Source organism: Phasianus colchicus, chromosome 28 (assembly GCF_987193195.1).
Source record: "Phasianus colchicus chromosome 28, bPhaCol1.hap1.1, whole genome shotgun sequence".
Classification (NCBI taxonomy): domain Eukaryota; kingdom Metazoa; phylum Chordata; class Aves; order Galliformes; family Phasianidae; genus Phasianus; species Phasianus colchicus.
This window is the reverse complement of record NC_143463.1, coordinates 3,662,518-3,676,495: the sequence shown is the minus strand read 5'-3', so window position 1 is coordinate 3,676,495 and position 13,978 is coordinate 3,662,518. Positions and strand designations below refer to the sequence as shown.

Sequence of the window (13,978 nt, the reverse complement as noted above, 5' to 3'; positions counted from 1 at the left end):
AAATTTGACCTAATTTGCCGTGAGCCGCCGGGGTCTGCGCAGGGCACCGAGCTCCCCCGCCCCACCCTGCTCCTTTCACTGCTTTAAGCCTTTTTGCTTTGTCCATTCACTCAGACACTAATCAGATTAACGCCATTCCAAAGGTGCCCCCCTCCCTCCCTCCTTCTTTCTCACCGCCTTCCCCCTCACCTCCCCAAAAAAGCAGTTTCACCGACCCCAACCAGGACCTTCCCTCCCCATCGCGGGGCAGCGGTGGCACTGAGAGCTGAGAGGATGGGGGACAGGGATGGGGCTGCTCCCCCCCCCCCGGCACAGCGATGCTCACAGGGATGATGGCAGTGATGGCAGCGCCATCGGCACGTGCATCCTTTGGGGAATCCCTCTCCTTTCTCAGAGACGTTTCACATTTCGATTCATGCTAAAGGACTGCCTGGGTACAGTGGAAATGGACCAAAAAAAAAAAGCCAGCTTTCCACCTGCCTTCCCCCCCACCATGGTGGAACCCAACCCTATGGAGCAACACTGGGTGATGCCACGACCCCAAACCCAACGCAGCCCAGAGGTGCCCTGAGGTCAGCCAGGACCCAAACGTGGCCCAGGGGACACCCATGGGGACCCCCATAGGGACACCCACGGGGTCACCCTAGGGAACACCGCAGCTCTCCCAGCCCACGGGAAGGCAGAGTTTCCCCCCTCCCCTGGAACTTTCTGCCCTACCCCACGTGCTCCAGCCCTCCCCCCCCACCCCAGAACACCCAACGTTCCCCACCAGACCTTAAAAATGGATTTCAGTCCCTTTTTGGGGCAGCGCTGCGCACAAATGCATTCGACACGGGCGCTCTCCCCTGGCCAGGATTGTATGCAAAGGCAGTTAGGGGTCAATGAATAATTCATACTCCGCTGTCTTTCAGAATTATACTGTGGAAAAATAAATCTGAGACTATATAAAAAATAATAAAATAAAATAAAGAAAACAAAAAGAAAAAAAGGGGTCGGGGGGGAGGGGGGGGCACCGGGACGCCCCAACTCCGCGTGGGGATGAAAGCCCCCGCGCTGCCCCCACTGAGCAGCTCTGCATTCAGGTCTGCAAGGAAACCACCTTAAATCCTTCCTGTGCTTTGTTCCGGGCGCCTTTCAGTGCGTCTTAAGGAGCTGGGGAGGGGGCCTGGAGAAGGGAGGGGGGGGTCCTTTGAAGGAGCCCACTCATCCGAGCGGCTGCTTGAGTTCAAGGGGCTGCGTGCCCAGGGGGTGGCGGGGCAACGTCCCCAGTGCCCGTCCCCCAACCCCATGGCTGTGAGGGGAACCTCCATCCCCCCCCCTCTACCCATGTGTCAAAATGGGGAGCTGAACCCATAGAAGTGGGGTGCTGAGTGGTGAGGGGACGGGGGGGGGTTGGGGGGGAGCAGGCGTGCAGCCCCCAACCCAGACACCCCACATCTCCATCCACAGCCCTGCAGCTCCCAGGGCCACGTGCTCACGGCACGATCCGCTCGCGGGGAGGAAAGGAAGCGGGAGTCACTTTAATTTGGCTATTTAAAAATAAAGAAGTAACGCAGGCTTTGAAAGCCTGGAGGGGTCCCAGCGGAGAGACCTCCATCCCCCCTTCAAAGGCCGCCTCTGCTTTCTTCCACCCGTTAGCAGCATACAAAGGTGCGCGAGCACTTTCGTCTCTGCGGAAAGACCTTTTTAATTGGTTCCAGGCAGAAGGTCAAAATCTCTCCCCTTCCCCGCACGCGTTTCTGAGAGGGGGAAGGAAAAAAACTGGGGAAAAAAAAAAAAAGGTGGGGAGGAGAGGAGGAAGGGAATGGGGCTCGGAAGAGGCGGTGGGGTTGGGGCGTACCTGGAGCCAACGTCCCCAGCACAGGGATTGGGGACAGGGGGGACATCGGGAGGGACACAGGAGGTGATGCTCATGGATGGCAGCTGCAGGGCGTAGGGATGCAGGCACTCCTGGGTTCCTGGGTCCTGAGCCTGAAGCTGGAGATGCGCACAGCTCCTCATTGCCCATGGGGGTCTTTGGGCAGCACACAGGGCCCATCCCCGAGCACCGCGCCCCAAACCCCGACCCCCATCCCTCGTCCCCCCCCACGATGGAGTCGCCGTCCTCCCACCACTTGGGTTTCCTTCCACGGAAGGGGAGCTGAGCAAACGCATCAATTATTGAGCCGGGGCGCCGCGAGCCCGACGCGTCCCCTTTGCTAATGCCGCTCAGGTAGAGCAGCGCGGAGCTGCAGTCAGACACCTCCTAACACGATTAGCTGCAGGGCTCTTCCAGCGCGCTTCAAGGTCAATTTTTCTGAGGCTGACAAAAGGCACGGGCGGGCGGAGGCTCTCCCTAGGATGGCACGGGCAGCCCTGGGCACAGGGATGGGATGGGGACGGCGGGGATGCAGCAGTCCTGCCGCAGCGCGGTGATGCCCGGAGGAGCGGTCCCGCACCGCTCGGTTTTGCACGGAGCAATTGGATCCATATGTTCCCCTGCAGCGGAAACCGCTTCCCCCTCCATCCCTCCTGGCCCGGAAACTGCTCGGCTCCTTCCAGTGTTCCGAGTGGGGCAGGAGATGGGATGAGGCCAGGAGCCCTGTGTGGGATGGGGTCGGCGTGACAGTGGGGCGGCAGCGCTGCGTGTGCGCCATGGGGAGATGGCGATGGCACGGACCCACAGGCAGCACCCAGCCCAATGCTTCCCAGGTACCAGCAGCACTCAGAGCATTGTACCTCTGGGTACAACGGGGCCGTGGTGCCCATGGGGTGAGGCTGCCCGCAGGATCAAGCTCCATAGGGCACAACAAACACCACCACAAAGCCGTTCTGCGCCCCTCCATCCGACAGCACTGCACTTTGTCCCCGTGCGGGATGGCACACGGCGTTCTGCTCCCAACAACTGCAGCAAGGACTCAGAAATGTGCCCAAAGAGGCACAGCCTGAGAGCCCCACTCACTCAAAGCCCATCCCTGCTCCCAAGCCCTGCCGTAGCACAAGTGCCTCCATCACCGTCAACGCATTTCTGCTCTTTGCATTATGGAGAAAAGCTGGAAAACAAAGCCCTGGAGAGTGAACAACCCTGGAAAGAGGAAAAATTAAAACAAAAAAACACCCCAAAAAACCCACATGTAAATCATATTATTTCAAACCCGCCCATCACCAAACCAGTCTCTCAACTGGGGGAACTGGGGCCACCCGCCCCTGGAGGAGCGCGGGGAAGGAGCGGGGACGCAGCACCGATGCCACCCCACAAGCTGATGGTGGGATTGGGGTTAACTGGGTTTTTAAACACCTCCGAGCTGGTGGGATGTAGCGTGCTGCAGAAGGACGCCGTGTTATTTTTATCATTGCATTACTTCCAGCTTAATTGCTGGGATGCCATCAGCGGCGCAGAGCGGGGTGCGGGCGGTGGCAGCTCACCGTGGCCCCGCACGCCGCGCTTCGTCCTCTCCAAAAAGGAGCAGCAAACACACGGTGCAGGAGCGAGGCAGCAAACCCCACGAGCACCGACCCCAATCTACACGTGGACAGCGGGGAGGGGGCTGGGGTCACCCCCTCCTATCCCCATCTCTCGTCGTTGTGACCCCGGTGCTGCAGCAGGAGGGATGCGGGCGAGCGGCGCGGAGGAGAGCTGCTGCTGAGAAATCATCTCGGAGGAAACAAAACTTGCCAGTCAGCGCTCTGACTAATGGCATACGGGAATTAAGACAGCAGAAATGCCCCGTGCTGCCAGCAGCTCGCAGGCAGGTGTGCCTGCTACAACTTGTTTCACTGGGAAAGCAGCTCCGTGGCTGCGCTCCGCCGCTGGGAAACACCCAAATCTGGAGAGCAGACGGGGCTGAACCAACAGCCCTGGGGGTCTCGGTGGGCACAGTGGGATGAGGGATGCAATGGGATGCAGTGGGACGCAGTGGTGCGTGGGGCAGCTTTGTGCCTGCAGGATGCACGCGGCACAGAGCAAGAACTGAGAGGCACGGGGTGGAGGCAGCAGCACATCCCAGCAGTGGGAATGCTGCATGGTGAGGGCGGGGAGCAGCAATGTTCCCCAGCACTGGGCACGCTGCCCTTCTCCTCCCAGCACAGCACCGGGATGTTGAGCCCGGCCCCAGCTGCCTTGGTTTTGTTACGGGGTCAAACAGAACAGCGGCGGCGCAAAGATAGGGAAGTGGCGTTTTACCATCAGAAAAATGAGTCGCAATATTAATTAATCCTCAAAGCACTTTACGAACATTAACTAATTAAGCCTCCCAAGCCCTCCGCGAGGTGGGAAAGGTATCGCTGCCCTCGTTTTACAGCTGTGGGAAACGCAGCACGTGGAGCTGACGTGATGCACCCAAGCTGACGTGATGCACCCAAGGTCACTGCGGGGCGGGCAGAGGTGGGACTGAGTCCCCAAACCCTCCAGAGATCAGGACGAAGCCTGCAAGCCCAGCGAATCCCCCCCTATGAATTTCTGCACCCACAAAGGGGAGATGGGGCTCAGCCAGACAGCAGACAGCTTCTGGTGCCTGACCTCAAGTCGGGGTGCTGAGCCCAACCCCACTGCAGCACGGAGCACTGAGAACACCCCCATAGCACCCAACGCAGCACTGCCTTGGGCTGGCAGCCCCACGGTCCCCACGTGGGATATATGCAGTGTGGCACAGGGCATGAGATGCCCCACGGTGAGAGCCGTAGCACACAGCTCTGGGGGAGCAAAGCAGAAGAGCTAAGGGGCGTTACGGAGAGCAAAGCGACCCGGCGCGGTGTGAAAGCGCCTGGGTTATCAACCGGCGTCTCAATCACGCGGCATCGATCCAGATAATAGCAGGCAATTGTTCAGATACAATATCATAAAGTCTCCTTAACTACAGCCATAAAGCTTCCCCCGCCTGCAGCTCTCCTGGGCGCTCCCCACGCAGTGGCTTCGCTCCTCCGGCACCGGGAACAGCACAGAGCATCGTGGCAGTGCTGGAGGAGCATCACAAGCGTGTGCTGGGCTCTGCTGCATCCCTGCACCCTCGCCTGCTCCGTGCATCAGCTCCTTGGCACCTCCTGCACGGCACGGTCCATCTATCACCATCCCTGTGCTGCAGGAGGAGGGGGCACCCCGACCCCCTTTGGCACACAGCATCAGGGCGTCCCTTCACTTCAAGCTGTAATGCTTTGGATTTGGGGCAGCTGGGAGGAAACGCACCAACCCTGAGCCCACCAGCACTGCACCCTACAGCACTGGGGCTCCGTACAGGGCAATACCCAGCACCACGGTGACCCCAAACCCTGGGAAAGCTCCCGCCTGCCCCGCTGTTTGGCCACAGTAGAGCAGCAGGGTTTGGGTCCCGGTGACCCCTGGGAGTCCCTGCCCGCGCCAGGGAACGCTGCTCCTTCGTGCGCCGCTTAATGAGCACAAAATATTTCCATGTTGCAATTACTTGGTTCGTTTGTGCTGCTGAGGGCAGCGCTGGCGCTGGGAAAATCCCTCTGGAGCCGCTGCAGCCGCCTGTGGGGTTGGGGTGGGGGTGGACTTCACCCCATAGATTGACACCAGCAGCGGGGATACACGGCTCTGGGTGTGTGCAGGAGGGGGTGTGGGGTGTGATTCCCAATCCTGTCCCCACGGGATGGGATTTACACCCCCACCCCCATTACAGCAGCAGTGCAGCAGGCCGGCCAGCAGCAGAGTTCAGCGCGTCGCAGCCACACCTGGACCCATAAATCTCCCTTTACAAGGCAGCCCGGTGCAGTGATTTATAAGGTGAAACCAATATTAAAATGTTTAAGGTAAAAAAAAAACAAAAACCAACAACCAAATGCACAGAGCCCAGCTGGCCTCCATCCCGGGGCTGCAGGGACCGGACACGGCGCTTCCTGGGGACCCATCCCCGCATCCCCTCCCTCACCCCACAGATGGAGCAGCTCCACACAGCCCCAGCACCTCTCCTCACCTCAACACGAGAAACTGAGGCTGGGGGAGAGGCGATGTCTGCTTGCTGAGCTGGGAACTGGAGCTCATCCCACCCCCAAGCATTGCCTGCACCACCCGAGGGTCCCCACGCCCGACCCGTGCCGAGCACAGAGAGGAGAACAGGAATTGTGGCAGTGCAACAAAAGGCCACGGGGGGCTGGGCACAGGGGGACCCCGCAGCCCCACACCCTTGGATGGAACGGGGTGGCCTCTGTGCCCCCCAGGACCCCGCACTGAGTGCCACAGCACAGGGATGGTGCTGTGTGGCGATGCTCGCCCTGAGGCTCTGTAAGTGTGAGCCTACAGCCAGCTCTCATCACAGCTGTGAGGACAGAGAAGCAGTGATACGGGCACTTTGTGCCCTAAACGGAGCAAAATGGTGGCAGAGCATTGGAAGAGGAGCGGGGATGCAAAGCGAAAGAGCGAGCGCTGAGCGGTGGGTAATGGGACCCCGCAGGTCTCCAAGCAGCCATGGGTGGGAATGGGTGTGGGAGCAGCAGAAATCCCCCCCAAAAGGCCCTGAACACAGCGCCAGGCAAAACACCGCAACCAAAAAAATGGAATTTGGAAGAGAAAGGCGCCAGGAAAGAAAGATCTGCTGGCAAACAGAGCGGGATGTGGGGAGGGAACCCTTTGTGCAAAGGGCAGCGCTGGTGGAGAGAGGTTCCTCTGAATTGTAGAGCAAAGCAAAAAATAACTTGTTTTCATACATTTTTTTTTTTTAAAGCGAGTACGAAGGCGCCACTTAAAAAAAAATAATAATCATTAAAAAAAAAAAGTAATTGCAATCACTTCCATTTGACCCTTTGGCTGAAATAAGAGGCGCCCACTCCGCACTGCGGGCAGCGCCTGGGCGCAGCGGTGACGGCGCTATAAGGGACAGCATGGGGACGTGGTTCTGAGCACCCCCTGCACCCCCAGCCTTTTTCCACTCCATTTCCTCCCCCAGGCTCATGGAGATGAATCCCAGCACCGACGCAGGCGTCTGGAACGGCAAATCCAGCGGTGCCAAATTTAATAAGAAGCCGCGATCCAGCGAGCAGATAATAATTGGGATTATCGAGCTGATGGAGGCGGCTCCCCCTGCGTGGGGACAGCGCCGGAGCTGCAAAAAAAAAATCACCAAAATCTTTAAGAAAACACCAAGTGAAAGGTAACCGCGGGCGCCGGGTGCAGCCGTAACCGGTAACGGCGCGCGGGCTGCAGGAGATGCTCCTCTCAATGGAAACGGGATTGGAAAAAAGGAAGAATTGGGATTTTCTGAGCTCTTTACGGGGTCGGGCTCGGCTGGTTTCATTTCGCCGCGCAGATAAACGCGGCTCGTTTTAAATAAAATGGGTGTATTTATATCGAGGCCGAATAAAAGCCACTCGAAGGCGCAGCACGAAATTCTCCCGGAGGACGGCGGGGAGGTTTGCGCCCGCTGCTGGGACAACATGGGCTGCTGCTGAGCTGATGGGGAGCTCCATCCGCGCCCAGCGCTCCGGGAAAAAGAAACCGAGCCTGGAAACGTGTCCTTTTCTGCAGTGAGAAATAAAAGAATGAAAGGAAAACGCAACAAAAGTTGGGTTCAGGTGGAGCGGGGGGCACTGAGCATCGCACCGATGAAAGGGATGCAAAGAACTCGGGTGCGGGGCGCAGGCACGGTGCATGCAGGGTGCAGTCGTGGTGCATGCACAGCACAGCACAGCACAGTGCTCACAGATGCAGCACGGTGCATGCAATCCGTGGGGCTCCCCTGCTGCAGGTGGAGCAGCGCAGTGCCGTGCATCGGCGCCCGCTGGGCTCTGGGCAGAGGGTCTGCAATGAGAATGTCAATTCTTAGGGGGGGGATTTTGAGGTGGCCTAGCTTAAATCAGGGCCTGTTTTGTGTCTGAATACAAAGCAGGCAGTCGGGGTTCTGCACTCAGCTGGTCCTGGGGATGCCGTGGTGGAAATGCTGGCGGTGATCGTCGGCTGCGTGGTGATACCAGGAGCTCAGTGGGATGCACTGTGCAATGACCCCACAAAGGCACAGCACCAAAGCAGCACAGCAGAGGCACCTGCAGCCGCACCGCCCTGCAATCAGAGGAAATGGGCTTGGAAACGAGGAGGAGAACATTTCAAAAGGGACGGGGAAAAAATACACATATACACACAGACATAAAGCAGCCTCAAGCTCCATCCTTCCCCACCACCATGGGCACAGTGTTAATGGCACAAACGCCTGTGGGGCAGAGCAGGGCTGGGGAGCAGGGCTGGGGAGCAGGGCTGGGGAGCAGGGCTGGGGAGCAGGGCTGGGGAGCAGGGCTGGGGAGCAGGGCGCGATGCGATGGCTGCGCTCTCCCCATCGCAGTGCTGGTGCATGGCAAAGCCAGGGCAGAGCTCAGCTCCCTCCCATCACCATCACCACCACCCTGCAGCCACTGAGGGTCGGTCCTAGCTGGGACAGCACCAGCCAAGGACACACAGCGTATGGATGCAACCCAACCACGTTTTGGAACCATCGCCCAAATGCAGGATGTGCTGCAGGTGGGGTCTGTGCACATTTTGGAACAGGATGGGGCTGAGAGCTCAGCTATGGCTCCGTGCTGACCCCGCGGTGTCCCAGGCAATGTGCTGAGGTCCCCAAACCTGGCACCATCCACAGAGCCATCCCTGCACCTTCTCTCCGTGGGCACGGTGCCCAAAGGCAGCACCGCACACCCACCGCTCCTCTTGGCTTTTGAGTAAGGAGCCTCATTAAGAGGTAATTAGCTCTCAAACAATGGGAAGCTATTTAGCAGCCCAGCCACAGCAGCATCAACAAGCAGAGGGGGAGAGGAGGGAGGAAAACTCCCACCAGCAGCGATCGGACCCACCTGCAGCCCCATCCCAGCACCTCCTGGGCTGCTCACACCAGGACAGCCCGGCCCCACCGCCGCTGCTTCACACCTCCAGAAGGCATCTGCTGATGCTTTGGGGTCCCTGCGGCACCCTTGGCTGTGGGGCTCAATCCCATGGCCGTATGGGGACGGTTGGACCTGAGGGCAGACCGTGAGCAAGGGGAAAAATAAATCTTCAACTCCTCTTCGGGGGCTGAAAGCAGCAATGCTGTGACCCCCATCCGAGCCAACGGAGCAGAGCGAGGTCTGTGCCCAAGTGAGGAAAAACACGGAGGACAGAGAGCAAATCTCCAGCACACAATTAACGTCTCAACCACGCACACGAAAATAAAAAAAAAATCTCGCCATTGGAAATGAGTTATTTAAGGAAAAATTGCTGCAATTTTGCAGACAGCCCAGCGGATGAACCTCACCGAATAAATGCACGTATCGATACGGAATGGCCCCCAACCCCGGGTACGTGGGGCAGCTGCATGGACAGACAGACAGACAGACGGACAGCCGGCGCTGGGACGGTGTTTGCAGCCCTGTAACCCATCTCCATCCCGCAGCAATGGCACCGGGCGTGCAAACTGCAGGGGTTGGTGCCCAGGGACCCTTTGTGCATTTGAGATAACACCTCCGAAACACCTCTGTTGGTGCACACTGACAGCTCTGCAGCCACACCTGGAGCCGTCCCTCCTTCACCCATCACCCTGCTGCTGCTTGGCTCCAGGAACAGCACGGCTTTGGGTGCCGATGGGGACAAGCAGCCACCTCGCAGCCCCCGGTGGTGGTTGGACCTCAAAAGTGAGAGCAATGGGAGAGTGACTGCAGCCCCCAGGAAGGGAAAATCTCATCGCAGGCGCTGGCCCTGCTTGGAGCTGCTCTCTATTAACCGTGCTGCTCCAGCCCTTGGCTGGTGGAGAATCGCTAACACGGCTTAGCGGGCTGGAAAAGAGGGGTGGGGAGGGCTGCAAATGATCTGAGCACAAAGGGAAAATGATCCAAATGGGAACTCCGAGGGAACCCACTGCTGGGGTTGGGGTTGGGGTTGGGGTTGGGCAGCTCCAACCCCAGCATGGGGCAGAGATGGGAGAAACCCCAACGGCCAGAGAGCCAGAAGATGGGAGAAGAACCACGGCACGGAGAGACCCAGCCCAAATGAAAAGGACCCACGGCGCAGCCAACACGCGGCTCCCAGTACAGATGTGCCCAATCTTTTGCTCAGCCATCCCTTCCCAGCACCCATCTCCCACGAAAAAGCAACCTGAGGGTTTCCATCGCTCCATCAAAGGAGGGCCTGAAGCCATCGCCCTCGTGGCAAACTGGGTTCCATGTGCTGGGATGGGACACGGCACAGCTGGGGCAGCTCTGAGCAGCACGGAGCCGTGGACAAAAAGCCACTTGGATGCAGCAATGAGGGGTGAAGAGCAGCTAAAAGCTGCAGCACCCCAAGCCACATCGCCCTGCAATGCCCACCCGGAGCTGTGCTGAGCTCCTCCAGCCCACGGAGAGCAGAACTGAAATCCCAGCTGTGCTCACAGCACCAACAGGGGGGAAAAAAAAAACAAAAATAGAAGAAGAAAAAAAACAGAAGAAGAAAAGAAGCAGGAAAAAATGAGGTTTCCAAGGCACAGAAATGACTTCACAGTTAAATATAGGCCACGGGTAAAATCGAGACCATTTACAGCATTTGTATCCGTACCGTAAATAGAGAGAGGAAAATACCCCACACTTTGCACATCTCTACAGACACAAATCCACGGCGGGAGAATTGTTGTTCTGCAAGGATGCTGGTGCTGCCCAGGCCCTGGCTGATGGACCAACCCAGTGCCAATGCTTTGCATCAGGCAGAGCTGAGAGCTTCCAAGAGCTGCCAGCACCGACTTCCAATGGGTCGGAGCGGACATCCAGCCGAACCCAAAGGCTGCACCCAACCCTTCCCAGTGCACAGGGAGAACCCAGTGCTCCGGGATGCAGCTCCCCAACCTCACCCTGCCAACCCCCCCAAGGGCCAGGCACACCAAATTCCCCCTTTGGCCCCATCACCTATTAAAGAAAGGTCTCCAGCTCGGTGCCAAAAGCCCCCACGGAACGGGCAGCTCTCGCCGTACCGTTTGTTTTTCATTTAGAACCCAATTAGGAAATACAGAATTATTCTAATCTGGGCAAATCCTATTGATTCTATCATTCCGTGAGTCTACGACTGGGAGATTTATGGCGGTCCTTTATGGAATATGGATGGTGAAAGAAAACAGGAGAAAAAGCTCCATCCCAGCCCAGGTGTGCGGGTTGGGCATTTTCCTCTCTTTTATTTTTTGGTCCTTTTGGATCCTTTCTGATTTCCCCCCTTCTTAAAGGGGAAAACGAGGGAGGAAAAGCGGAGTCGAAGAGGCATAGGAAGACTGCTCATCATCTAGAAGGATGAAATAACCCTCGAGTAACTCCAAACAGCTGGACCCAAAGAGCAGAACAAGGAGAGAACTCCATGTCTGTATGCGTGGCACTGATGTGTCCCCGTGAGCCCCGGACCCAAAATGTGAAATGTGGGTCACATCACAGCCCTGCAGCCATTGTCTGCTCATCCCACGCCGCTCCCCGCATCCTTTGCTCTATTTTTCCCCCCCTTGAAGGTGTTTTCCCTGCTGATATCGGGGCCCAAAGCCTCCAATGGGCCGCAGCACGGATGGATGCTGTGCGATGGCACTGGGGTGATGGCAGTGAGATGGGACACAGAGCCAACAGGCACCACAACCCCATCCCATCACCTGCAGCACAACTCCAGCCGGGAAAACAAAAGGCAAAAACCCCAAAAGTGTGGCCGAAACGGAGCGACCACCGTAACCAAAATATATATATACCCAAAAAACTTTGCAACGGGGAAGAGAAAAACAAAACAAAACCCCACCGAAAACCCACACAACCCAAAAAAGCCCTCCCCTCCTCTTCCAACCCCCCACAAAAATGCGAGGGGGAGGATAATAAAACCCATATGCGGGGCAGCCGAGGCCCCGGCACGAAGAGCACAAAGGAGCCGGGCGTCCCATCCAGGAGCGCGGAGTCACCGCGCCTCTCCACGGCCGGAGGGCATCGCGCCGCCCCCGGCACAGCGCACAGCAATTGGGGGGGATGAAGGGATGGGGGGGAGGGGGGGTCCGATGGGGTCTTTTTCTGAGCCGTGCGGATTTGGGGAGCAGCGCGGGGATGGCAGCCGGCCCCGCATCGGCGCGATGTGCGGGGTCCGATCGGGGGCTGCACCTGGGGGGAGATGGAGCTGCGGGGTCGGCGGCATCAGCTGGGAATTAATTAGGGGAGGGGGTGTAAGGATGGATGGGGGGGGGGGGGATCCGGAGCTCATCGCGGGGTGAATTCGGGCTTTACGGAATTGCGAACAAAGAAATCCGACGGGGAAAAGAAAAAAAAAAACAAAAAAAAAAAGAAATGAACTCTCCGAAATCATCACCATAACAAGGCTAAATAATAATAAAAACCCTTCCAAAAAAAAAATAGTAATAATTAATAATAATAATGACAGCAATAATTTCTTCTCGCAAACACAGAGCGGGGAAACTACGGGAGCTGACGGAGCGGTTCTTTTTTTTTTCTTCTTCTTCTTCTTTTTTTTCTCTTTTTTTTTTTTTTCTTTTCCCCCCTCTCGCTTCTTCCAACGTGGAAAATAACGCCGAGTTTCTCCGCCGCCGCTCGCAGCCTTTTGTCCCGAGCCCCGGCGTGCGGGAACTCCGCGAGGAACCGGGATGGAGGGGATGGAGCGGGGAGGGGGGAAAAGGCAGAAACGAAAAGCACGGAGGGAAGAACGGGGCGGCCCGGCGCTCACCTGGGGTTGCTGCGGTTCCAATAGACGGCGTAGCGATCCGAGATCACTTTCCCGGGGTCGTCGCTCCACACGCAGACGCCGACGATCGCCGCGAGCAGCGCGGCCGCCTCCCAACGCGGCATCGTCCCGGCGGAGCGGCTCAGCGGGCGGCGGCGGAGCGGCTCCGGGCCCGACCGGGAGCGGCGGGCGGGAGGCGGGCGGCGGCGGCGGCGGCGGGGGGGCGGCCGGAGCTCACCATCGCCCGCGGCCCCGCGGCCGTCAGCGGGGAAAGTTGGGGGCGGCCGCCGAACGCCTGAACGGCGGCGAGCGCATCCCGCGAACCGATCGGAGGGGACCGAACCGGGCCCCGCTCCGTTCCAGCCGTCGGGCACCGCCGCCCCGACGAAGTTCCCCGCTCGAGACCCCCGGCCGCCCCCCCCCGCCGCCCGCGCCCCGCACCTGTAGAGCTGCGCCGGGTGGGGCGCGGTGCGGAGCGGCGCGGTGCGGGGCGGAGCTGCGGTGTGGGGGGCACGGCTCGACCCCGCGGGCTTCCTCCGCCCGCCGCCGCGCCGCCCGGGAGCACCGGAGAGACAAAGGCCGGGCCGGAGGCCGCCGCTCCCCGCGTTCAGTGCCGCCGCTCCATGCTGCGCCGCGCCCCGCCCCGCCCCGCGCCGCTCCGCCCCGCACGGCCCCGCACCGCCCCGCGCCGCCGTCGGTTCCGCCCCCCGCCACATTGTTGCCACCGACGGCCGCGGCGAGCGCCCGACTGCGACCCAGGGCGGAGCCCCAGCGGTGCCCCCCGAGCGGTCACGGATATGGGGGGGGAGAGAGCTGAGAGCGTGCGGGGGTCGTGCGGTGCGAAATGCGGGGCAGGGGTTGGGGTTTGCAATGGGGTGCGTTGCAAAATGAGGGGTGCTTTGCTAAAGCGGGGTGCGTTGTAAAGATGGGGGTGCAGAGGTTGTGCGTTGCGAAGGGGGCGCGTTGCAGAATGGGGTGCAGGGGTTGTGCTTTGCAAAGGAGGGATGCAGAGGTTGTGCTTTCAGTGGGGAGTGCATCGCAGTGGGGGTGCTTTGCAAACGGGGGCGCATTGCAAAAGGGGGGTGCAGTGGTTGTGCGTTGCAAAGGGGGAGGTGCAGAGGATGTGCTTTCAATGGGGGGGTGCGTTGCAATGGGGGTGCGGTGGTTGTGCTTTGCAAAGGGGGTGCATTGCAAAGGGGGGTGCAGAGGTTGTGCTTTGCAAAGGGGGGGGTGCATTGCAAATGGGGTGCAGAGGTTGTGCTTTCAACGGGGGGTGCATTGCAAGGGAAGTGCATTGCAAATGGGGGGGGGTACGGAGGTTGTGCTTTGCAAAGGAAGGGTGCAATGCAAAGGGAGGTGTTGGGGTTATGC

General features: G+C 59.1%; 1 protein-coding gene across 1 annotated transcript in view; it reads right to left on the bottom strand.

Annotated features, from left to right (window-relative positions):
- EFNA2 (ephrin A2) overlaps positions 1-12,794 on the bottom strand; it is a 31,309-nt gene extending 18,515 nt beyond the window's left edge. Inside the window, exon 1 of the mRNA XM_031604182.2 lies at positions 12,611-12,794. Coding sequence (XP_031460042.1) covers positions 12,611-12,732 — 122 coding nt within the window. The 5' untranslated portion in view covers positions 12,733-12,794. The remainder of the gene's footprint in view (positions 1-12,610) is intronic.
- Positions 12,795-13,978: the final 1,184 nt, after the last annotated feature.